This window comes from Corythoichthys intestinalis, chromosome 6, assembly GCF_030265065.1.
Source record: "Corythoichthys intestinalis isolate RoL2023-P3 chromosome 6, ASM3026506v1, whole genome shotgun sequence".
In the NCBI taxonomy this organism is placed as follows: domain Eukaryota; kingdom Metazoa; phylum Chordata; class Actinopteri; order Syngnathiformes; family Syngnathidae; genus Corythoichthys; species Corythoichthys intestinalis.
In genome coordinates this window covers 39,234,207-39,260,716 of record NC_080400.1, presented here as the reverse complement: position 1 = coordinate 39,260,716, position 26,510 = coordinate 39,234,207, and the positions used below count along the sequence as shown (strand labels likewise).

The 26,510-nt window shown below is 39.4% G+C and overlaps 1 protein-coding gene across 2 annotated transcripts in view; it reads left to right on the top strand.

The window, feature by feature from the left end:
* Positions 1-26,196, top strand: part of tlcd2 (TLC domain containing 2) — a 39,572-nt gene extending 13,376 nt beyond the window's left edge. The window contains exons 4-5 of one of the 2 annotated variants that reach the window (XM_057839517.1): positions 23,227-23,629; positions 25,468-26,196. In XM_057839517.1, coding sequence (XP_057695500.1) covers positions 23,227-23,607 — 381 coding nt within the window. In that variant the 3' untranslated portion in view covers positions 23,608-23,629; positions 25,468-26,196. Of the gene's footprint in view, positions 1-23,226 lie in introns of both variants that reach the window. The other variant, XM_057839516.1, reaches the window with a different exon arrangement.
* The last annotated feature ends 314 nt before the right edge of the window (positions 26,197-26,510 follow it).

The window sequence follows — 26,510 nt, the reverse complement described above, 5'->3', positions numbered from 1 at the left end:
GATAATAAGTATTTGGTCAATACCAAAAGTGCATCTCAATACTTTGTTATGTACCCTTTGTTGGCAATAACGGAGGCCAAACGTTTTCTGTAACCCTTCACAAGCTTTTCACACACTGTTTCTGGTATTTTGGCCCATTCCTCCATGCAGATCTCCTCTAGAGCAGTGATGTTTTGTCATTGGGCAACACGGACTTTCAACTCCCTCCGCATATTTTCTATGGGGTTGAGATCTGGAGACTGGCTAGGCCACTCCAGGACCTTAAAATGCTTCTTACGAAGCCACTCCTTTGTTGCCCTGGCTGTGTGTTTGGGATCATTGTCATGCTGAAAGACCCAGCCACGTCTCATCTTCAATGCCCTTGCTGATGGAAGGAGATTTTCACTCAAAATCTCTCGATACATGGCCCCATTCATTCTTTCCTTTACACAGATCAGTCTTCCTGGTCCCTTTGCAGAAAAACAGCCCCAAAGCATGATGTTTCCACCCCCATGCTTCACAGTGGGTATGGTGCAATTCAGTATTCTTTCTCCTCCAAACACGAGAACCTGTGTTTCTTCCAAAATGTTCTGTTTTCTCCCAGTCCTCTTCTGGATCATCCAATTGCTCTCTAGCGATTCGCAGACGGGCCTGGACGTGTACTTTCTTCAGCAGGGGGACACGTCTGGCGGTGCAGGATTTGAGTCCCTGGCAGCGCATTGTGTTACTGATAGTAGCCTTTGTTACTGTGGTCCCAGCTCTCTGTAGGTCATTCACTAGGTCCCCCCGTGTGGTTCTGGGATTTTTGTTCACCGTATTTGTTATCATTTTGACGCCACGGGGTGAGGAGGGAGTTGAAAGTCCGTGTTGCCCAACAACAGCCCCAAAACATCAATGCTCTAGAGGAGATCTGCATGGAGGAATGGGCCAAAATACCAGAAACAGTGTGTGAAAAGCTGTTGAAGAGTTACAGAAAACGTTTGGCTTCCGTTATTGCCAACAAAGGGTACATAACAAAGTATTGAGATGAACTTTTGGTATTGACCAAATACTTATTTTCCACCATGATTTGCAAATAAATTATTTAGAAATCAAACAATGTGATTTTCTGGGTTTTTTCCTCAAATTCTCTCTCATGGTTGAGGTTTGCCCATGTTGACAATTACAGGCCTCTCTAATATTTTCAAGTGGGAAAACTTGCACAATTAGTGTTTGACTAAATACTTATTTGCCCCACTGTACGTGTTAGTTAATTGAAGACTCAAATTTGTGTGGTTGTGCTCAATGATTGATTGCCGATCACTTCAGGGTCTTGGTCAAAGTCCATTCAGATAGACTACAGGTCATCCTCTGCTAGTAGTTTGAAAGATGAAGTCATGGGTGAATGGATTCAGCTATTGTAACGTTCAAATACTTGAAATCTAAACCTAAACAAATATTTGTAGAATGTTCCAGTAAAAGAAAAAATAAACAGTCCTTACAGCATATCCGGGTACCAGATACTGTTGGTCATATTTTGCTTCTTGCTAGTTTGTGGAATCCACAATTACTGTATGTGATTAATTGTCTGTGATAAACATGGGGGACTTCCACGACATTTGGCAGCAGTTTCAATATCAATTTGGGCAACTTTCATGTGATTTTGTTCTAGTCAGCTGCTTTCAGTCTGTGTTTAAACCTTTGCAAAACATGTTTGCCTGCAGTAATTTGTTTCATCCTGCTTTTATGAGGTAAAATTAAATTTTCTGCCAGATTTGTGGCACCACACACACTCTCTCCATGTATATTGGGAATACACAGTTATTTAGCCATGTTAGGGCAAGTACGTACACACACTCGGGTTTTCTGTATTATGTTTTATACACGAATTTAGCAATGGCTTGCTGGTCTATTGATGCATCAGGGTTGTAAGGGAAAATTTATTAATTTCAGACAAAACTCACAAAATTCCAAAGGTCATTCTAAAGTTAGCACTCATACAGCCAATGTGCCTCTGTGTAATAAAATAATGAGATGCTTGGTGACATCAGTACTTACACTACGTCTCCTAGAGGTGGGAATCTTTGGGCACCTAAGCATTCGATTACGATTTAGAAGCTTCGATTCCATTGTAAATCGATTATTGATGACCCCCCCCCCTTAGTTACAAAAAGCCTCTCAGGCTTAAATAAATGACTATTTCAGCATCAAGTTAACAGTTCAAAACGGTGAATAAAATACTCCAGTCCCCATTCTGTATCAGCAGCTTTAAACTACATTCAAAACCGTTTAAAGTTGTAAAATTGCTCCCGTTATTCCATAATTTCCCTTCTGTCTACTTTCGACAAGTCAAGTTTGAAAACTGTTTATTTGGTCAGATGAGACCAAGATTGAGCTTTTTGGAACCAAACACTCTAAGTGGGTCTGGCGTGCCACGAAAGATGCGTATGCTGAAAAGCACCTCATACCCACTGTGACGTATGGGGGTGGGTCAGTGATGCTGTGGGGCTGTTTCGCTTCCAAAGGCCCTGGGAACCTTGTTAGGGTGCATGGCATCATGAATGCTTTGAAATACCAGGACATTTTAAATCAAAATCTGTTGCCCTCTGCCCGAAAGCTGAAGATGGGTCGTCACTGGGTCTTTCAGCAAGACAATGACCCTAAACGTATGGCCAAATCTACACAGAAATTGTTCACCAGACACAAAATCAAGCTCCTCCCATGGCCATCTCAGTCCCCAGACCTTGTTTTGTTGGCAAAAGGGTGTTGTACAAAGTATTAACACCAGGGGTGCTAATAATTTTGACACACATTATTTTATGTCAAATAATTATTTCTTTGAGGGATTTTTTTCCTCACTGAATAAATGCACTTGTGTTGAAGGTTGGATTTTTCTCCATTTTTCCATTAAGGTCCCATATTATTTGAATTAAAAAATATATATATTAGAAGCTAAAAAAACACATCTTAACCAGGGGTGCCAATAATTATGGAGGGCACTATAGGTTCCTGACCCCTGTTCTGGACTCTAGAAGATTAACTGTAAACAATGACTGTGGAAAAGAAAAGAGGAGCAGGAATGCCATGTCTTGATCATCCGCCTCCATTGTTTCAATGCCGTAATGCCACACTAAAAGTGGCGATGGCGCGCTCCATGACATCACTTTCTTGTATCCGATTCACCAGTCTGTATTAACTGGCTGGTCTGTAGTTTATAACATTACACAGCTGCCTACCCCGTGCAAGAACACATACGGTGAAGAGGTACATTAGTGTAGCCGACATGCCTTATACTTACAGTATAGTCTAACTAACTACACGTTTAATGCCATTATCCGTCCTAGTTTCGACTTAGCCTTAGAACGCAATTGCTTCAACACAAAGGCAAAAGTTTCAACACAAAGGCTATGGGAAGGCGTCTTTTTGGTGGCGGGCTGTCTCCAGTTTGTTTTGGGGGTACTACTTTCCGCCTCGGCAAAATTTGATCGTACTGTAGTACACCATGTCTTAGTTTTCCGGAGCTGAAAATGGATATTTCCAAGAGCCGTCAGTTCGCTTTAGAGAATGCACAAAAATAGCATGCAAGGGAACCTCTGATATCAAACGCAATCTATTCCAGGATGCTTGTCAACTTCCCAATATTTCCCTATAGGAAATGGAAATGTAATAAGTTTAAATTCACAATGAATTCCTACTTCCTTGCTTGGTTGATAATAGCAAGAACACCAAAGTGAGTAGCCATTTGAGGGGGGGGGGCGGAACAAGCGGCAAAGGGGGGAGTAGGTGGTAGTGTGAGATGTTTTAAGGGGGTTCACATGGATGTGGGGGCAGCAAGTTAAGTACTGTGGGTAAAATATGGAGTAGAGTTACAACACAGCGATGTTTGGAAGGGTTGCATGCATTTGTGGAACGCTACTCAGGAAGCTGGAGGTATGTTTTTGGGTGTGTTCCTTCCATAAGGGAGAGTGAGTGGACACCAGATGTCTCTCCTCTCTTTGAGGGAACTCCGTTCCACACTAAAGGGATTAGACAGCTGAGATATAAACACCTTTATCTCATTGTTCAGCAAACAAAACGTCCACATTCCCTCTGAAACATTATCATCATGTTTTAGAGTTGATGCATGATCTAATGATAAAGTTGCAGGATAAAAATGTCAGTAAGAAAAAGTGATTAGGAATTGTGAAGAGCAAAGAGAGACCTATTAAATATAGCAGCAATTATCTAAACAGTGTGCAATTAATCATGTGAGAAACAATGACTGTATTCTTTGAGGAAGTGTTATTATTAAAAAAGTGTTTTGCACAACAATGGGCTGGCCATATGTGACTACGAACGGGGTGCAAATCAAGTGAATTGATCAGGCTCGGGCCGGGTCGGGTTGGAATCTTTTAGGCCCAATCTAACAAAAAAAAAAAAAACACACAAAAAAAAACATATGTATTCAAACAGTCAATGGGACTAAACATACAATCATCCTGCTTCATCTGGTGATGCACGATAAATTATTTCTTACAGTTAACGTACCAAATCTTATTTTATTGTCCTGACAGCAGGCTTTATTTCTTTTCATGGACATAAGTAAACTGGCATATTGACGCATTCACAAATCACACGATCTGTAAATTCACTGCCAACAGACCAGTCGTGCTCTACTCGCCGAAGCGGTGTTTGATTTTGCGGTGAGGGTGGATTTTAATTTCTCATAACTCCGCATGATTATTGCGCATTCCTCCTCCGTGAAGTAAGGTGCCCGTGCCATCGTCACAAATAGTGTTGACTCTGGACTCCGCCCCCTTTTATGTGAACGTGCAGTAACTCTGACTGGGCTGACACAGGTTCGACTAATCAACCTCATAATGATCGTCGTAGCACCGATTGACCACAAACTAGATAACCAGGTTTTGTCAACTCCAGTTACCCGCTGGTGAACTGGATTACTTCTGGGGAGGTTGAACTCCGTTCGTAGTACAGGCCACTGAAGTAATCCTGCTTACCAGCAGGTAACCGGAGTCGACAAAACCTGGTTATCTAGTTTGTGGTCAATCGACGCTGAATTACAGATCGTGTGATTTGTGAATGCGCCAATATGCCAGTTTACTCATGTCCATGAAAATAAATAAAGCCTGCAGTCAGGACAATAAAATAAGATTTGATATGTTAACTGTAAGAAATAATGTATCATGCATCACCACATGAAGAAGGACGATTGTATGTTTAGTCCCATTGACTGCATGAATATGTATGTCCTTTGAATATCTTCAGAGTAGAGGTTATATTGGGCCTAAAAAAAATCCAGCCCGAGCCGATCAATTAACTTGATTTGCAGGCCCGAGCCCGAAACCCCCCCGCAATTTTATGTTATATTTGTGAGGACTCAGGAGAGTTTTCCTTCCCACAGACTTCACACGGAGGTGCCTTGATACAGCACTCTGAGAACACCCTATTCGCTCAGAAATGTTTTTCTGTGTCTTAGCCCCTTGCTTGAGGGTGTCAATGATGGCGTTCTGGACAGCAGTCAGGTTGGCAGTCTTGCCCATGATTGCGGTTTTGAGTAATGAACCAGCCTGGAAGTTTTTAAAAGCCTCAGGAATCTTTCGCAGGTGTTTTGAGTTTATTCGTTGATTCAGATGATAAGGTTAGTAGCTGATTTAGAGTACCTTTATATGTATGCTAATTTTTTAGATAGGGATTTTGGTTTATCTTGACTTTTTTGCCAAAATCATCAATATTAAAACAATAAAAGGCTTGAACTACTTCAGCTGTGTGTAATGAATCCAAAATATATGAAAGTCTAATGTTTATCAGTACATTACAGAAAATAATATACTTTATAACAATATGCAAATTTTTTGAGAAGGACCTGTATCCTCATGGGAAAATCTTGCTCGAAATATGACCATTTTGACTTAAAAACAAGGCCCTGGAACGAATTAACTTTGTATGTAGCTGTACCACTGTATATGGTTGAAAACAAATTTTATGAAAGGATTATGGGTTATCGTGAGTTGGAACAGAAAGTAATGAAACACACTTATTATACATTTGAAGTTCTCATCAAGTCAATTGGAATGCAATATATCAACAAGATGGACCCAAATATTCAAATTCCCAGTTCCATTCCACAGAACTGAGCTTGCCGTCTTGTCTTTAGGAGGCCCGGATTGGGTCACACAGCCCAACACGTATGTGCCGTGCATACCAAAGAGCCTGTAGACAAGGAGAGTCAAGCTGTATACATTTCAATGGAGATGGTATTTATTTACAATTGACGTCTGCTCACTTAAAGCTATGCAGGCTGGCAAGGTGAGGTTGCCACACCCTGTTCAAATCATAACCTTTCACGGGGGAAAAGTGAAAGGGGTGTGGGTTCGTTGCTCCACTTAGTGCTATTGTAATTGTCTTCCAATTTGGAACATTTGCTGTGTGATCTTGTTAAGTCTCATCCGGTGAATTCTTTCCAAAAACGCGCGTGACTTCAACGTGGTCTGCTGTCAGGCGACCAGCGTTAACTTAAGTCGCATGATATCAGTCACTCTGTGTACTCGAGATGGATGTGTATGTCTTTTGAAACATTGAACTCTGGTTTAATCATTACTTTGTCTAAGGAGTGGCTGTGTGGTTTCTCTCTCTTTGTCGAGCTTCATCTTTGTTTCCGCTCTTGACCTCTGTGAGGGAAACAAGCACGGCTTTTAGAGGCTTTATGATTTAATTGCTCTTTGAGCTTATGCTATGATAGTTATATGCAAGCCAACCGGACATCCGCTGAGTGGCATAGCTAGTTATTTTCTGAAAATTGTTTGTTGGTCTTATTTATCTGCAGTTTCCCCGCCTCATCTGCACACTGCAAATTTATGCCATTTTAATCAGATTATTACTCTTAAATCTAGTCAAATAATTTTCTCCATATTGCTTGGAGTGTAGTTAATACAGTGGTACCTCTACATACGAATTTAATTCGTTCCAGGACCTTGTTTGTAAGTCGAAATGGTCGTATGTCGAGCAGGATTTTCCCATAGGAATACATTATAATTCCATTAATTCGTTCCAAAGCCTAAAAACATACACTAAATTCCTAATAAATACTGCTGGCACTGTTACAAATGGCAATTAAACATAGAAAAACAAATAAGTTATAAATAAATAAATCAGAATAATATAATAATAATAATAATAATTAATAATTATTCCTGTAAATAATGTAACGAATCGGATTCTAATATGGCGGACACTTTTTACTGTCCCTGAACGCACCGCGAAGCTGACGTCTCAGTGAGATAGGTCGGTGCGGTAGAGATAATACTTTCGTTTTCTTGAGAGCAGTCAACTGCTTAAGACAATGGGCGTTTTGTGTTGGATAAGTTCTTAAATAAATGATAAAAACATGACGAAGCTGGCGATTTCCTTGGCAATGTTACCACAATAATAATTGTCACCTTAACTTATAAATAGTGGCGAACGGTGGTCGGAAGAGGACCATGGAGCTGTATTGTTGAGCCAGTTCAGGGACGCGCACACCAAGCTCATATTTTTCTATAACTTGCATCTTCATTTCAAAGGTAAGCATCACTTTTTTCCTTGTTTCTCCAACTGTATCAACTTTTTTTGAAAACTGTGTTGATTTCTCACACAAGAAAATCCACCGTGCGTTCGTTTGCAGTGCTGTCATGTCGTTGTATTTCGAGCAACTCGTCGGATGTAGAAACAAATGGCGGCTCAAATTTTACGTCGGATGTCGAAAAGATCGTGTGTCGAAGTGATCGTATGTAGAGGTACCACTGTAGATTAATACGTCAGATTTTCCACATACTTTAAGTAAATATTACTATTTGTTCTTATTAAGCCCATACATTCTAAAAGTTGGTCATTTTTCACCTAAATCGAGAAAAAATGCATTCAAATAATGTTTTTGAGCAATATTCTTGAATTAAGAATATTTTGACATTTCAAAGCTTTTTTAAAGATTTTAATATTCCAATGTATTGCTTAAAATAAGTCTATTAAGCCTATTTACGGCTAGCTATGTTTCCTATTTCAAGAAATCAGAGTGAAATTTACTTGAAGCACTGGCAGATAATTTGACTTATTTCTCGTAGATTTACACTGAAAACAAGGGAATTTAACTAGTTTTAAGGAGGTGTGTTTTTGAAGTGTAGAGCTGCCATCTTGTTAGGTTCTGATTTGCTGACAAGTCCAGGCAAAACGATCTTGGCCCGTTTATTCTTAAAATGCAACCATGTGCTATATCTCAGAATTCCTTTCCAAACTGATTTCAAACAACATGAAAGACTATGAATGCCAGGCCAGTAGTTGATGTCATTTTGTAAAGAAACACTCCACACGTGCACTGAATTTGTGTTATTGGGTACTACTATTGCGTATCTTTTCCAATGCCCTTAATCTGGCTTTTGCACACAATTAACATGAACTTTGCAAAGCATACTTGGAAAGTCTTCAGCCGGTGTAGGTGAGTGATTTATCTTTTAGTGGATTTTTTTTTTTTTAACTTCCTTATGGGGCGCAGCTTTTCCTGTCCTGTCATAAGCTGTAAAGAAGAAGGTCACAAACATTCTTAACTTGCTGGATATGTGATGATTGTTTGGTTGTTACTTATTCATTTCTTCCGTAAAAATTGTAAATCAGTGTAATTCATTGCTCCTTAAGTGAACCTCTTAACCCCTTCAGATCTAAGCATGCTGCTGAAGGACATGACGAGTTTGCGTCTCTAAACCAATAAATACACTGAATTTAGTTGCTGTTGCCCCTTCTGGGAGATGATTGGAGGAAACTTTACCTAGCAAAATCAAATCATGAGATTTGGCACACCCTCTTTGCTATTTTTGGCTCTTTGAAATTGGCTGACCAAACGCAACTTCAAAAAGGATAACGCGAAGTGCTCATTTCTCAATAAAAAAAAAAAACGTTAATATTCAAAATAACCAATAAAAGCATGAAATATCTCCAAACAAAAAATTGCACTTTGTTCTGGTGTTTGAGTAAAAATCAGCTCTGATTTTTTTTTTTTTTTTTTCCCCCAGCAGAAAAAATGCAGGTCTGATTTAATCTCGGAAAGACGATGTAGTCCTGTAGCAGGGGGAAAACTTGTGTGAAATACAATTGCACTAACCGGGCAAGCCACATTGATTGTTTCATATATGGGCAACAAATATAGTCCACATCTGAATCCGGGAAAGATCCAATCAAGACCTGTCACATGGGAGAAACCTTAAAGCGGAAATGTGAACTAAGGTTGGCCAACCATGTTTTTGAATAATATCAATGGCTAAACAATTATAAGCATATTTTTCGGGTTTTTTTTTTTTTTTTTTTTTTTTTTTTTTTTTACGCAACCCTTCCAGATTCTTTGTTTAACCCATAGCAACGCCCTTGACAACAAAAATGCTTTTCTTCGGCAATCAAAAATTACGTCACACTGAGAAGTGCGAGGGAAGTCCGCCATAGAACAGTATTGTTTGTTGCATTGCTTCTCGGTAAGATGCCACGGCGGTGTGTGGCGATGTTTTGTTCTCACTCAAACGAAAAGTTGTATGAGTGGCCAAAGGATAGCAGTGCACGTAAATGGACATCTTTCGTTTGCACGAAGCGAATGAATTTCACGCCATCATCGAGTAGTGTTCTCTGCTACAAACACTCCGAAGATACCTGCTTCCTTAACCGGTCTGCTTATGATCAAGGATTTGCCAAAAAGTACGTGTCATTTTTGGATAGCTGACTGTTGACTTTGTCAAAGCAGAGCTGCCAACTGTTGTGGAATGAACCATAGAAGCTAGCGACGTTAACCAAAAGCTAACTCGTGGCAATCCCCGATCATAGTTGTTGTTGCGTTCGCTAGGTGAAGTGTGTTTAAATTGTGCTTCATCTACGATCTTGTCCAAAAGGGTTAATCCACTGTCAGTCGGGAAAGGGGTGTGGATGTGCATATAAGCGGGTCGGCGTCGCAGTAATTCACGGTCACGTTGCCGTAAGAGACACACACCACCGGTGAGTTTGTGCACATTTATTTGTACTATGTATTTCCACCTTCATGCTTCAAGCATTGCATTGCATTTGTACGGTTCGGCGTTTCTTTCATGGTGATTTTTACGAGAGCTACTGACAGGTGACAGTTGATGAACAAGCGTGTTGGTTTTAATGTCTCGCAGCGAATCAGCGAGCGCGCAGGTCATGCAGTGAATCATGGGAAATGTAGTCTCGGGACAACACTGAAGTGGTGCTTTGTAATCTGTTCGCTTGTGTGAAAAAACTACATTTCCTCACGCCATTAGACGCCACTTCCTGCAGAGAGCCCCAAGCTGTGTTTGTACTGTTAGCTCCATGTGTTAATAAAGAAACAAAGTTGTCAGCACGTCGTGTGTTCGATACCTTTGTCAACAGTTCGATACCTTTGTCAACAAAAAGCTCATAACAAGACACTATGCACGATCCGTTTAAGAGATGCTGGGACTGGAGAGCTGTGAGTAGTAGGAGGCGAGGGGAAGATGAGCGAGAAAAAAAACATCGCGGTCGAATGTGGCGGCAGTCCGCTATTATTTTGTTTTCTTATTGTTGCCACAATAAAGTGGAGAAAGCCATCAACGACTCATCTCCTTCTTTCCCCCCAACGTTTATATATTATTATTTTATATGCACGAGAGCTGCCGGATCTGCCAAAATGAACATGAAGTATGATTATTATTTTTTTTAAACAATGACATCAGATAGACAAAAACATAAAATTATGTGCAAATGCCTGCATCTTCAAATCATGAAAACAATAATAGCCGATATCTTATCAATCTTGTAATCTCGATGGGTCTTGTCTCCATTCCATGTCAGGTAGTCTAGGCACATTGTTTGCATCCTGATTAGCGTCCGGCTAATACATGTTAGGTCCAACATGAAATTCCAACCTCCTCTTCCTCCAACTCTTTAAAAACTTGGATCTCCTCCCTTGCGCTCGATCTATCTCTTATATCGCTGTTTGAATCATTGTTTGAAGGGCTTTGTATGGCGGCCGTATGTATGGAGCGCTGCCATCGCTGTTCTCGGTGTGACGTATCACTTCCGGGTTCATCGCCTTTCAGGCTCGAACTTCAGAAACGTGATTATTTTGTCAAATATACAAGATATAAATAATTTTTTCATGCTTTATTTGTTGGACAATGTTTAATTACTTTAATTGTGACCCTATGTGGCATGTCATGAAATTTCTTCACATTTCTGCTTTAAATATGTATACATCTGCTGATTGGATGATAGCTCCGCAAGTCACACTTGTGAAAACATTGTTTCCTGTCAAAAAGTATTTTTGTGATGTTCTTTGCTCCTATTTTAATGAGTAAATGATATGTGTTTCAGACAAACCACTTTGCTTTCCGCCATAATAGTATTCAAGCAAGTAGACGCTTCCTGGTCTTTTCTGCAGCTCCCGCCTCTTTCCTCTGATTGGCTCGCCATCAGAAGGTGACCAGTCCACATTACTCTGCTCTTTTCCCCCCTGACACAGCCCGGAGTGGCTAATCGCGAGGATCGGGATAAATCCCAGTGGGCCGGGTTATACACATTTTTAAACAATTCAATTTTTTTGTTTGGTATTTATTCATTCCAAATATTTTTACTTAGACATGCTGTTACTGCTGTCCCTGTGGAAAAATTTTTAAATATTTTTTTCTAGACTCATCCTGACGTATGCAGCCAAAAAATAAACATGCAGCTCCGCCCGCCAATCGGTGTCTGTTTTGAGCCAAATTAGCTACTAGCTCGGTGCTTGGATCATGAATAAAAAGAGCAAGGGTGGAGCTGAAAAAATGAGAATTAAAAGAAGAAAAGCACTCGTAAAAGAAGCTTAAAAATATGCAAAAATAGCAATTTATTTATGCAGCGAGTTTGCATTCTCAAACGACATAGTATTACAACAAAAGTGGTAAGAATTCAATTTGCACAGTTCGATACGACAACAACACGTAACTGGAAATTTCTGAGCACCTCATAAGGGAGATGTAGCAGCAAACACCAACCTTGATGACTATGAGCGTACGCAGGTGCAGAGCAGGCAGGTAACATTGCCATGTTCAGTGAGTGAGTATTAGAATTAATATCATCAATTATGTGGCGTCTTTAAAGTGCCATAAAATTGACTTGAATTATTTAGAATACTTTGTAAAAAGAAAGAAAAAGGAGTGGGGGGTTCTGTTAAGTTTCTGCCTCGGAAACTATGTAAGTATTTTACTGTGTGTTTACGTTTCTTTTTTGTTACAGTTCCACAACCTTAAACGAATGACTTTATATATAAAAACAAGAGCAAGTCCACCTTGTGTTTTATTGGAGGACATTAAATGTTAGCTCGCTGTCAGGCAGTGCACAAGGAAACGCTCTTTTTTGGCCAGTACACTTATATATTTTTGTATTCTTTAACAGCTACAAAAGTAACAAAATAATCCAGAAATACAGTGGCATTTCCAAAAGAAACAAAAATATACACATTGTATCATCTGCAACACTCCCAGAAAAAGAGGAAGAGTGTGACGGAGTAGCCACGTCAGATCTCGCAGGAAACCCTGCGTCCTCAGTAAGACATGAGAAACTGCTTCGGTTGCCATTCATTGTGTGTAAGAGCCCCACCACTACGAATGGGACCTGTCACCTATGAAGTACATAAACCTGACAAGAAAAAGTCAAAAGCAGACTTACCATGTGAACCTTTTCAAGGGATGGAAGGGGGCTTCTCCAGCAAATCCAGACATCACTTGTTTAGTGAGGAAGGTGGAGGTGGATAATGAAGATCGTGGTGTTCCTGTGGTCAACGATGCAACGGACCCTCACGTGGCTCACCTTATGGTTGACCAAGATGCCGACCTTCAGAAGATCTTCGAAGAGATACCATCAATCTTCAGGGCGGAGCCTGGCCAGACCACCGTGACAGAGCATGTTATCCGGTTGAAGGACACCAACCCCAACCCCATTCGTCAGCGCCCATACCGGATCCTCCAACAACTGACAGAACAGCTGAGGCTGGAGGTTGAGTCGATGCTGGCACTGGGAGTCATTGAACCATCAACATCAGAGGGGTGCAGCCCAGTCGTTATCGTCTTTAACAAGGACTGGTCCTTGCCTATCTGCATTTATTCCAAAAACTCAATTCCATCTCAGCATGCGATGCTTACCCTATGCCCAGAATAGACGACCTCTTGGATCGCATCGGCTCAGCAACCTTCATTACGACATTGGACTTGTTTAAGGGCTTTTGGCAGGTGCCGCTGGAAGCCTCCAGCCGGCCATATACTGCCTTACCATTTCGAAGACCTACTGACCTGTTTCAGTTCATAGTAATGCCATTCAGCCTGCATGGTGCCCCAGCAACCTTCCATCGCCTCATGGACAGGTTTCTTCAGAGCTGTGAAGTATCCAGTGCAGCTTACCTGGATGATGTTGTGATTTTCAGTAGCACATTAGAAGAACATCTCCAACACCTGAGAGTAGTATTGGGGAACATCAAAGAGGCGAGACTGACCCTGAATGTATCAAAATGTGAGTGGGCACGCCAGGAAACCCGATACCTAGGTTATCAACTGGGCTGAGCAGAGGTACGACCCCAAATTGACAAGGTGGAAGCAATTTGGGGGTGTCCTCATCCTCGCACGAAGAAGGAGGTCCAATCTTTCCTTGGCCCTGCGGGGTGGTATCGCAGGTTTGTTCCACAGTTTGCCACAATTGCAGCCCCACATACTGCTCGGACTACAAAGGACAAAAAGAATCCAGTGGACATGGATGAAGGAGTGTGAAGCTGCCTTTAAGACCCTAAAAACACTCCTCTGTTCATCTCCAGTACTGCGCCGTCCAGATTTCAACCATCATTTCTCAGTCCAGGTAGATGACTCCGATGTAGGCCTCGTAGCAGTTCTTGCACGGAGCGACCCCGGGGCTGAGCAACCCATCCTCTATCTGAGCCGGAAACTGCTACCACGTGAAGCCGGATACTCCGTGGTGGTAAAGGAGGGGCCAGCCATCAAGTGGGCTCTGGAGTCTGAAGTATTACTGATTGGGATGAGAATTTGATCTAGAGACGCACCATCAGGCCCTGATTTTGGTTCAAATTCTTATTATTATTTTTTTTTTTTCAGTATTGGATCGGGAATCTTTATCGACAGATTCTTAAAATCAGGTGAATCGGACTGGGGTGCATAAACATGCGATTGGGACATCCCTATTTTAAATAATATAAAGTGGGCCGGTCTGAGGCATGAAATTCCCGTGCTGGAAATGAGTCCCACTCCGGCCCTGCCCCTGACACTAATTTGTTCCCTCAGCGGTGTGATGCAATACCTGCCATAAAAGATTCTGGGCTTCCAGCTAATGTTTAAGAATTCCAATTGTTTCCAGGAGCAGTTTGGGAATTAATAGGATTCCCCATCCTTCACCTCTTATCTAGGACAGCCAACAGCAGAATTGAAATTAACCTGACTCCATGAATGACTTTCAGGCATCTTTCAATCTCAATTAAAATTTAGTTGGGTTTATTTTCTCCGGTGTGTTTATCTTTTGAACCTTGTTGTTGTGACATTTCTCACCAGTTTAACTATGCGATGACTCTGATAGCTGCTCTTCTATCAACTTTTAACTACCAAGATTAGTCAGGGGTAGTCGTGATTGGCTGATGCCAATATGCACAAACACTATAACCATAAAGGAGGCTTAACAACCACCATGCTATAAACATCTCATTGGGTTATCACCTTTCATACGCACAAAGTTTGTGTGTTTTCTAGGTTGTGTGACTATATTTTATTTTTTTTTCTCCATACTGCAATAAGCATGTACTGATATTAATATTATACATGCCCACAGACAACAACACTGCCATACATTGTGCAGTTGTAGGTTTTTTATACACAGAAAATGATATCCTTTCTTTCAGGTTTTGCTTTTCCAACCAACTTTCATCGACTCACTGAAGCAATTTGAAGGTCGTATTGGGAAAAAGTAGAACTACAGTCATGTGAAAAAATTAGGACACCCCATTAAATATTCAGTTCTTTATTGACAAAATCTTCACATATCAATGTCTGATCTTGTTTTTCTTTATGTCTGGTAAAGAAAGTGATATAATTGCAGGTAAATAACAAAAAATAACATTGTTTTACTCATTAAACCAGATCAACAAAAATGTGTATTCAAACTGGGGAAAAAGTTAGGACAACCTACCACCTAATAGCTAGTGTTACCCCTTTGGCTGAAAAAACTTCAGTTAGATGCTTTTTGTAGCCATCTACCAGTCTTTGATATCAGTCTGAAGAAAGTTTGCCCCACTCGTCAACGCAGAATACTTTCAGCTGTGAGGTGTTTGCGGGGTTTCTTGCAAGTACAGCCCGTTTCAAGTCACCCCACAGCATCTCAATAGGATTAACATGTGGGCTTTGACTCGGCTATTCCAGGACTCTCTATTTCTTCCTTTTCAGCCAGTCCTCGGTGGATTTACTGTTATGTTTTGGGTCTTTGTCATGTTTCAGGGTCCGGTTTGGGTTCAGCTTTAATTTTTTCACAGATGATCTCACATGTTCCTCAAGTACCCTCTAATACACGATAGAATTCATGGTGGATTCTATCATGTTGAGCTGGCCAGGTCCTGCTGTAGCAAAGCATCCCCAACCCATGACACCTTCACGTCCATGCTTCACACTTGGTATGAGGTTCTTTTCCTGGAGTGCTGTATTGGGTTTACGCCAAACATGTCCCCTGTTCTAGTGTCCAAATAATTCAGTTTTAGATTGATCTGTCCAAAGAACATTATTCCAGAAGTCATACTTTTTGTGGCAACTGGCTTGAACGGCCAGACCTTGGCATGTTGGCAGTTGTTTTGAATGTCCTCCACTTGTAGACTATTTTCCGGACAGTGGAATGACTGTTTTTATGTTCTTTTGAGATCTTTTGAAATCCCTTACCAGGCTCATAATCGTCTACAATCTTCTTTCTGAAGGCCTCAGACAGCTCATTTGATCTCACCATGGTGTTTTCTCTCACTTCAACAGTCAGGGAAACTACATTTGAGGTTTAAATAAGGCAAGCCTCCTTCAAAACACTGGGTAGAGATGTTATAATCATGTGCACCTGATGTGATACCCCTGTGTGTGATTTTAGCCATTTTAAGTGGGATTGAATTTGGGGGTGTCCTAATCTATTCCTCAACAGAAATTGCATTTATTTAAAATTACATTTTACATTAAGTTATTAAAAAAATCTTTTTTTCTGTTTTAATTGTTTAGTTCTGTTACTTGAATCTCTCAACATTGTTAAAATTGATATTAAATATCCATATGACAAAATATGTTATAAAACACACAGGCTTTCATAGGGTCTCCTAATTTTTTCACATGACTGCGTAAATACAATTCTGTTTCAATTTCAAATCGATGCCAAGTGCCAACAAAAAACATTAATTTTACAGGCAGTTGACACTTTGACATTGTCACACACATGTAAAACTAACTCATTAGCATGAGTATATTTTTAGATAAAGTGTTTCCCTTTTTTTTAATTGTGAAAAACGACCGTCATGAGGTAAAAAACTTTATTTTGTTGACTAACTGCAGTTAACATTAGTCACAAGACTATTCTAAGAGCTAACATGCTTCTTCCCATAAACCTACTTGTGGTTGCCTTTTTTTAGCCACACACATTTGCCTAACAGATTTTATTTGATTCCTGTTGCAAAGTGGTGACATTGTTGCCGGATAACAAGACACATATTACAGTAAACAACTACCAAGTTACGAGTGCTATCTCTGCAATACTACTGTTACAGGAGGTGAAAACAAAGCCAGACATGCGCTCGTGGTGTCAAATGTTTTTGTTAGAAAACAACCACCTCATCAGAGTGCCTTTTGTTTTGTGCTCAACAGCGTTGTGCCCTATACACATTGCTCTTAAGCCTTTGGCTGTGACCCTGCTGGGGCACTCAGTTTCATGATAAAGGTACTTGGTTGGACTATATGTCTATGACAACAGAGTTGAATGTTTGGATGTCAACTGTGAGGTTGTTCAATAAAAATACTAACAATTTGGAATCGTTTAAAATTCATAAATTAGATCACTCGCCTGACTTCCAATTACTATTATTAAATGTATTATTCGTGGACCACCTGCATCGTGGCGTCTGTGCTTTTTTCCCCAGCCAACAAAGACCACACAAATTATTTTGCAGAATTGAAGTCAAATTTTCATGATCTGACAAGTACAGCAACATAGCTCAACAGACTTGACTCATGACTTAACTAGTGTCTTCTTTGTGGTACGCTGCACAAGTAGTACTGCCACTATGGGTGTGACAAGTTGAGTTTGAGTCACTGCCTATTCATTTGGGTGAGTCCCAGGTCATTTCCTGTTCTGTAACTCAAAATAAACAGGAAGTAACTGAAAATCAACAGGTAAATGACCTTAAATGGCCCAAAATTACCTCATTGCCTGGCATTGGCTGCCACTACCGGCCATAGACGTTCAATCCGTTTGAAGTGGGAGGGATGGCAGCAAATGAACGAATGTTCATTTGCTGCCATCCCTCCCACTTCAAACGGATTGAATGTCTACTAGTGATGTACTCATTCCAATTTACAGCAAAAGCTTGTTTTTCTGTTTATTAGTTGTTTGTAGAATATCCTAGAATACTTTCCTGACCATTGTATCGATAATCGTTGTATCGCCATATCGTCAGATCATCGTTATCGTGAGCTTTGTATCGCAAATCGTATCGTGAGGTACCAAGAGGTTCCCACTCCTAACTGCCACAGTGGGGGAGAAATATAAATCAAGATGCTCCAGTAAAAAGGAAAAAGATTGAATAACTACCGTTTTTTAAATGACAAAAGACCAAAGTTATAACACAAGAAAAATGGTAAATTTTACAAAAGTAAAATCTTGAAATGGTATGGATAAAGCTGTACCTCAAGTTAAAAAAATTCTAGTCAATCAACCTAAAGTCCTGTCACAAAAGTATCTCTAAAAACATGGGAGTTCAATAGTCCATGTAAGACAGCATGCTTATAGAGAAACTTCAGCACTGTTAATCTTCCTATAGGTGGCTTTCATGCTTTGGCCAAATTCATCGGACTTAAGCGTTCTTTTTTTTTTTTTTTTTTTTTTTAAATTAATGAGGCATAATGTTAAGTACTCTAAACTGAGTGCGAAAATGTCTGACATGCAAATTCCGATTATTGAATTATACCAGGTAAAGCGGAAATAAAACACAGTCAGAGCGGTCTTCGAGACGCAATGAGGAACGGACCGAGAGTAAATATGTTCAACTCATGCCGCTAGATTAAAAAAAACAATAATATCTGACTGCGACTGTCAATTGCTACAAACAGCGCCCAGTTGCTAGTTTCTACAAACATACGGCAACATGTGGCTATGATAGAGATCACATATATCTAGAACTAGATGTGAAATGACAGACGGCGGCCATTAGAACATGTAACAAGAACTAGATGCTAATATAACGGTACATGTATTTATACTGAACCGTTTCGGTACGGGGTGCTCAGTTCAGAATGGAGGCGTACCGAACGAGTTTCCGACGTAATGTAACCCTTACTTTTCGAGGCTGTGAGTCGATCGGGTTACAGTTTCTTATAATTATATTTACTCCGTCTTCTCTACTATAATGAGGACCAACACGGACAGTACATAACCCAGAAACGTCAATGGCGCGACAACGTGGCCGCCGCGAGACCGCAGTGAAACGCGGGCGTTAAAGTCAATCAGCCAATGCACACCAGTCGCAGTGCGGCTGCGTGTTTGACGTGTCCCAGCACGGCTCAACGCGACGCACGCGAAAAAACGGCAAAGTTTATTATTTGACATGAGACGCGGCCCTCCTACGTCAATACTACTAGCTAGGATCGGGCAGACCGGAAGTCACTCGTGTAAAAATACGGTGGATCCGGTCGATTTTCAAACTAATATGCAATCGTAACCCACTTTTTGAGTCCATCAGATCTCTTGAGTGGTAGATCAGGGCACAGTTGACTGGTCTTTGTGGATTTACTGCTGTCTTCTCTGCTATAATAATAACCAGCACGGCCCCGTGTTTAATACAAAACCCTCCTACTGCAACAAAACAAGTAGGAACTAATGTTCACATAGGAACTAAAATTATACAACATTAAATATACAATATAAATGAATACTACATCACATTTGTAAAATAATAACACATAATAAAATAAATAATAGCCCATTTAAATAAAATTAATTGAAATGAGGTAAAACACCTGTGATTAAATAATAAGAATAATACACAGATCCTGCTTACACAATTAAATTTACTAATTTCTGTGTGGCGCTTTAACTTGAGAAAATCCACCAATAAAGCTTTTGAAAACCGGTCATAAGAAAAAAAAAAGTGATTCATTGAGGCATTTCATTTGCAAAAAAAATCTTTGTCATTGAGATTGCTTTTTCTCTTTAGCACAGGACTTATTTTTTCTTCTTTCTTTCAGAAAGAAAGCTGACCAATACGCGGGGTCTGAAAGGCAAATTGTTGTTGGATTATTATCCTTAAATACCCGCTACTTTGTGAGCAGAATTCTAGCTTTGTATCAGATAATGTTTCTATTGTTCAAAGCACAAAAGTGTGTAATAAACAACTTGTACATTTATATTTTGCGTTTTGTTTTCTTACTGTACCGAAAATGAACCGAACCGTGACCTCAAAACCGAGGTACGTACCGAACCGAGATTTTTGTGTACCGTTACACCCCTACTAGATGCGAAATGACACTTTCCCGCGCTAGTCGACAGGTGCCATCTTAAAGCAGTAGACTTCTCTAGAAGGCTCTGTTGTAGCGAACTTACTTTTTATCTAAAATACCCCTAAATCGGCAAAATCTTGACTTGAATTTATCTTTAAATGATGAAACCGTTTTAAAACTTTCACATGTGGAAAGTAAACAGAAGGGAAGTTATGGTATAACGGGAGCAATTTTAACATATTGAACGGTTGATTCACAACATTAAATTGATTGAATGTAGTTTAAAGCTGCTGATACAGAATGGGGACTTGGATGGATGGAATGGGGAGTATTTTATTTACTGTTTTGAACTGTTTGGTTTAGCCTGAGAGGATTTTTGAACAATTTTGGAACTAATGTACAAAACATTAAAAGCGGGGGTAGGGGTGGGAGGTTCATCAATAATGGATTTATAATCGAATCGGAGCCCCTGAATCGTAATCGAATCATTAGGTGCCCTATGATTCCCACCTCTTCTCTAAATTAAAGTGACTGCACAACACAACCAAGTTGTCACAAGCCACTTTTGCTCACATGGTGACATGTCAAACTGGTTCCATGACACCAATTGTCACCACACTGTTTGTTTCCTTGCTCCACTTTGACTTGGAATGACCTTAGTGTGCTTGATTCCAAATGGGCGTGTTCAAACATCGGATGTTATGGTTGTAATCGTATGAATGAACGTCACGTCATGAAAGCACAATTTGTTTAATTGCTTGCTTTTTCAATGCTGCCATCTTGTGGAACGTTGGCGTAAGTTGTTATTCAACACTTTTGTAAGCCCTGTTTAGCAAAGATGTGCTGACCTTTCCTCTCAATCCTGTCACACTAAAATACTTTTGTTTTCAGTATTCTTTCATGGCCTGATGTGTTCTAGCTTAAATTAGAAAATAAAACCCACAGCTGTCTGACAAAAAACAAGACACCAATAATACTACTGCTGCTACTTCCAAATGTGAATAAAAATCAGACACACTTTGCTTATTTTCCAAATCAGCTCCAGCATAAATGGACAGATTGCATCTACGCCATTACAGGTACCACTGATAAAATTAGAATATTGTATGCTGTATTTCTGAAATTCAACTTTAAAGGTCAACTTGCCGTATTGAATGAACAAAATGCAAATCAATATTCAAGTTTTATATCTTTTAGTCTTTGGGCCGACAAAAGTGAAGCTTTTCACAGTATTGTAATTGTCTGTGTTTTTATGGCGGTAGATTTGCTTTTTAATAAAAAAACAAAATGCTCACTTGAATTAAAAAAAAAATGCGTTTGAATGCAAAAATAAATTTGAGACTCAAAAAAGCAATTGAAATCTATTTTTCTTTGTTTTGTTTGGTTTTTTAAACATTTTTGATTGAAGTAATGTTTTGCGTTTGGGCCGCACCCAAACTTGATTGATTGAATCATTTTGACACAAATTTTGCACTTCGTTATTGGTCAGCAGCGTTGGGCACGTTACTTTAAAAGAATAATTAGTTACATTACTCACTACTTCTTCCAAAAAGTAACTGAGTTAGTAACTGAATTACTCTATAGTAAAAGTAACTAGTTACCAGGGAAAGTAACTATTTCCGTTACTTTAAAAAGAACTTGTTGTATGTCAAAGAATTTGAAATTTTCTGAGCAGTATTCGAGTCAGTGGAATAGAGAAGAACAGACAGGTAGTTAACTTGTTAGGTTTTTCAGCAGATTTGAATTGCTTACCACAGATGTCGACAAAAGCTTTGCCCCGGGACATAAATTACACATTACATGCAGGTTCTTTCCTTTAATTTCGACAAACTTGAAATAGTGTCTATATCTCTACCTCTTAAAGGACAATTTTTCTTCTGAATGCTCTGCCATCCCGACCCTGTGCATCTATTTTGCGTGTGTGTGTTTGCCGCACCCGCTGTTCCGGTTTGCTTGTGAAATCACCGGCTCTGATTGGCTTATCACGACACATGACTCTAACCCTCAGCCAATCACAATCACTTCCATCGCATCTCTCGAGGGGCATTCAGGTAGGCTCGTTTCCCGACAATTCACGTCACCTTCAAATCGTCTGCCGTCCTCAGGATGGAAGCAGTATTATTGCTGGGTGACAGTGGGAGATGGGAACGAGGCTAGCATCAGGTGTAGCAAACACAGAAACGTGACCAAACTTTGGAAAGCATTGTCTAATTGAATGAGCAGGGACAAACAGCTTGGAGTCAGAAGTACGTGCGCTATTCTCGTACCTGAACGCACCCCAAGTCTTGGATGACAAATCAACAGAGCGAGAGTCGACTCGACAAGCTGGTAGTTTCTTCAATTTATTCAGAGTAAGTAACGCACCGCTTTTGACCGTCAGTAACGGTAACGGCGTTGTAACGGCGGAAAAAGTAATTAGTTAGATTACCACGTTACTGGAAAAATAACGCCGTTACGTAACGGCGTTATTTATAACGGGGTTACTCCCAACACTGTTGGTCAGGCATGTTTCGAAAGTGAGTTCAAAACTTTTTGCACTTAAAAAAAGAAGTGAGTTCAAAACCTTTTGCACTTCACTGAAGAAAATAATTTCAAATAAAATAATATCCACCCCCCCCCTCCAAAATAAATATTATTTTTAGGGGAGGGCAATTTAATTTATGCAAATAAATTTTTCTTTGACTGAAAATATTTTTTTGATTGAACCAACTTTTTGGGGGATTGAATGATTTAGACACAAATATCCTGCCCTAATATGGCCCAAACACAAAAAGGTTTGCTTCAATCAAAGAAAATATTTTCATTGAAAAATTAAGTGTTCGAATGCTAATTTATTTAGTCTCAAATGTTTATTCGCATTCAAAAACTTTTTTTCTATGATTGAAACATTTTTGGGAAATGAAGTGATTTTTCATTTTAAAATGTTTTTGTTTTGTTTAAAGCAACTTATTTTTTGATTGAATAATAAAGACACAAATGTCCCAGCCAAAATGTGGCCCAAATGCATTAAAAAAAAAAAAAAAAACTTCAATCAAAAAAAGAAGAAGAAAAATAGTTTCCAAATGCATCTTTTGATTCCCAAATGAGGTTTTGCATTCAAAGACATTTTTTTAATTGAAGTGACTTTTTTTTTATTGAAAATATATACTGTATTTTGATTGAGGCAATTTTTTGGGGGGATTGAATAATAAAGACACAAATATACCTCCATGTTTTGGGGTTTGTGGTTTTAATAATCTGAATCTTAATCCGCAAGGTTCAACAATGAACTGCTTGAGATTTGTGAATGTGCGTGTAATGACTTATCTCATCTTTTATCGTAAATTGCCAAAATAACTTTTACTTGGTATTCTAATTTTTGGGGTTGTACCTGTATATGTATGCTCATCCAAATAGAGCAACAAGTAATGTATTCACTTTAGTGTCTACCCAAACGATACACAGAAATGAGATGTCTGAAGGTTATCCTGAGCATGTTCCTTTTTTCTATCGTAACACATTTTCTTCCTGTGGTTTCCCTTTTTAGGTGATCACTTGTTTCGGCCTGTCAGTGTTGACGTATCGCTACCTGGGTTTTGCCGTGGTGGCCCTATTGGTTGAGATCAACTCAGTGTTCCTCCACCTGAGGCAGATCCTTCGGTTGGCCAACCAGGCCACCGGCACCGTCTACCGGGTCAACAGCATGATCAACCTGGGCACCTATGTGGTGTTCCGCATCAACACCCTAGCCTGGATGACCCGTTGGCTGGTGCTCAACAGGGACAATGTGCCACTCCACTCCTATACATTGGGTAGCGTGGGTCTTGCCATTATGACGCTCATGAACATTATCCTGTTTTACCGCCTGCTTAGGAGCGACTTCTTGAAGAGCAGCACTCGGGAGGCCAAGAAAGAGAAGGAAACATAGGGAGAATTCATTTCTGCATCACGTGGGTTAGATTTGTTTCAGTTTTTGTTGTCGGTGTTGTTTGCTACTACATTTCAGACCCGCAGGTGTTTCATTAACGTAGCTAATGGTGATAGAAGCCCACAGCCACCTCCATTTGGAACCTTGAATGTAACCATCGTATGACGTATGGCTTTGGATGCCATCACATGAATTAATCAACCAAATCTAAACACTATTTAATCTAGTATATAAAGCTAATGTCTTTTTGATCTCGTTAACTTCAAGCCACTTGCTACCTCAAAGCTTTTAACACTTGTTTGCCTTCTCAGAACAAGCATTTTAAATGATGGTCAAATGTGGTACAATGCATAAACTGTGCTCATTCCATAAATGGCCCATTTAATGGAAGTGAAAAGATTTAAGTAAAAATCTCGAGAGCTTCATCAGATGTCATATTTGGTAATCCAAATCTTCAAATCCAGCAGCCAAGTGACACCACTGTTTGGGAACACAGATGAAAGCTGTGAAATCTAATTGAAACTTTTTGGTTGGATTCTGTCTACTGTTGTTGGAGTTACCGTTTACCAAGCTGGTGGGAAATGCTTTTCTTGTAATGACCTTCAAAAGGCAGCACTCATCAAATTACCTCAGTTAGCTTCCAAAACTTAAAACCATTCTTGGGCTTCTTAATGAAGGGTGTACGAGGTTCTTCCTATGTAATCTCCAAAGCAAGTAGAATTAGTGCCCAAATATTCGTGGCAAATTGGAATTATTTTGTGTTGAATGTCAGATCTGTCTCATGTAAATGCAAAGTGTAGCATTTTGTACCATGCAGACCAGTAGCAGTGATTAGGACAGAGTGACTGACTACATTGGTACTGAGGCAAACCATATACCCAAGTTTTTAAATATAAAATTGAAAAATAATCAAATTTTGGATGTGTCCTTTGAGAAAATAGGCGAGATGTGTCTTCACTTTGTAATGGTTGAATGAATTCAATGGCAGCTTATAAGCTTCATGTTGGAATAAACACATCTGAGGTCTGTGAATACCCCAACAATTCATGGATTGGGACGGAGGCCCGCCACAGATTACAAAAATTTACAAATAATCTATACCCCAAAAGGGGTTTGTAAATGCATATAGATGCCGCAAATATGTGGAAAAACACTTGAAATGTAGACTATCACCTACATTTAGCAGTAACACAATCATTGAGACATGTTGCATAAATGATTATTTGGTTAAGAAATGATTCCGCACAAAGTAACATGCTAGCAAAGACTGGTTTGACACCACGTAGAACTTTGTGCTAAACGTATAAGTCATTAAACTTACCTTTCAGCATTTACAGGCAAATTTTTATCCCAAGTTGGTTGTCACAGGTTTTTGGCTGCTGCATTTCGAGACAAGCAGAAATATGGTTTAAATTCCACTTTGACTTCATCCGGTGTGTTCATTGACCACTAACAAAACTGGGATCAATTGAAATTGGGGTGGAAAAATCCACCATCAAAAATGTAAAGCTAATATCACTCGGATTCTACCAGCTAGAGCCAAATTCACTCTTTGGCCTTGAAACAAAAACGGCAAACATTAGATTTACAGCAAATGACAATTTTCTCTAAATTAGATGCAAATTTGTGAATATGGAGGTGTTAACATGACTGTGGACTGGTGAAAAGTTGACAAACGTGCACATAGGCATTGATACGTTGCAGTCTATTTGTGTTTAAAAGATTTTTTTTGTTCATCAGGTGAAATTGTGGATATTTCAAAGTTGTTCTAAAAGTGACCAGTTATAGTTGACACGGTTTAAGTGAAAACATTTGAAGCTAGTGATAGTAATTGTGTCTTTGTTGTTGTAATCTCCACAGGCAATATTTTTATCAGCCTGCAGTTAAAGGGCGAATCAATCTAGGTGTCAGATCTATTGACAAAGATACAGGTGGACTACAGATGCTGAGTTTTCCACCCAGCGTGTTCCCTGTTGAACATAAAACAGCGTTTCTTCAAAATGGAAAAGACAAATGTTTAATCTTCACCACAGCAGCCTTATGAAGATCAATATAGAGTACTGTTGTTTCAGACTTTACGAGCAAATGTAGGCAGTTTACTGTTCCTCCTTCGACCAATGTAATGTTTTTTGTGTGTGATTGCACTCTTATTGTAAAGAGTTGTATCAAAGATTGGCAGCCAAATTGAGATGCAGTACCTTAATCTAGCAAATTTGTGAAGTTTTGGCCAAAATGTAATATTAACACTGTGAGACTAATTGATATTTTATCATGATTTTCTTGTGTGTAACATCTTTCCCAACATGCATAATGATTTGGAGTTCTGTTGTCAATATTATTTTACTTCTTAAAAAAAAAAAAAAAAAAAAAAAAAAAGCAGCAAAGACTTGTAATTGTAATGTGAAACACATGAAATATATATTTAATGTGAAAATCTCATGAATTACAAAGCACAAGATAGTTGACTGAGGGAAACATCCATGTGCAGTGTAAATATCACCTTGCGTTTCTGGCACAGAACATTTGATCACCCTCTAATTTCTGTTTATAAAAACGATTTGTGTTTTAATAAAGAGAATAATTCTGAAACGTTGATATTGTGTTCGGGTGATTTGAAAAAAAAAAAAAAAAAAAAACTTTTAACCTTTTTTACGGAACTCATTGAGAGCACTAGCCGTCCAATCAATTTTTAGTGGGAGAGATTGGCAGCGATCATTCAAACTGATCAAAAAGAATTGGACGATTAACACTGTCAATGGCACAGAAACATGAGCACTCACAAAAATGAACTGTAGTTCTGTCTGTCAATGGCAAATACTATGGAGGAAAGAAGACTTAAAAAAAAAAAATAATAATAATGTGGGCCACAACCAGAGTGCATTCCTGTTTTTATTCATTTTAAT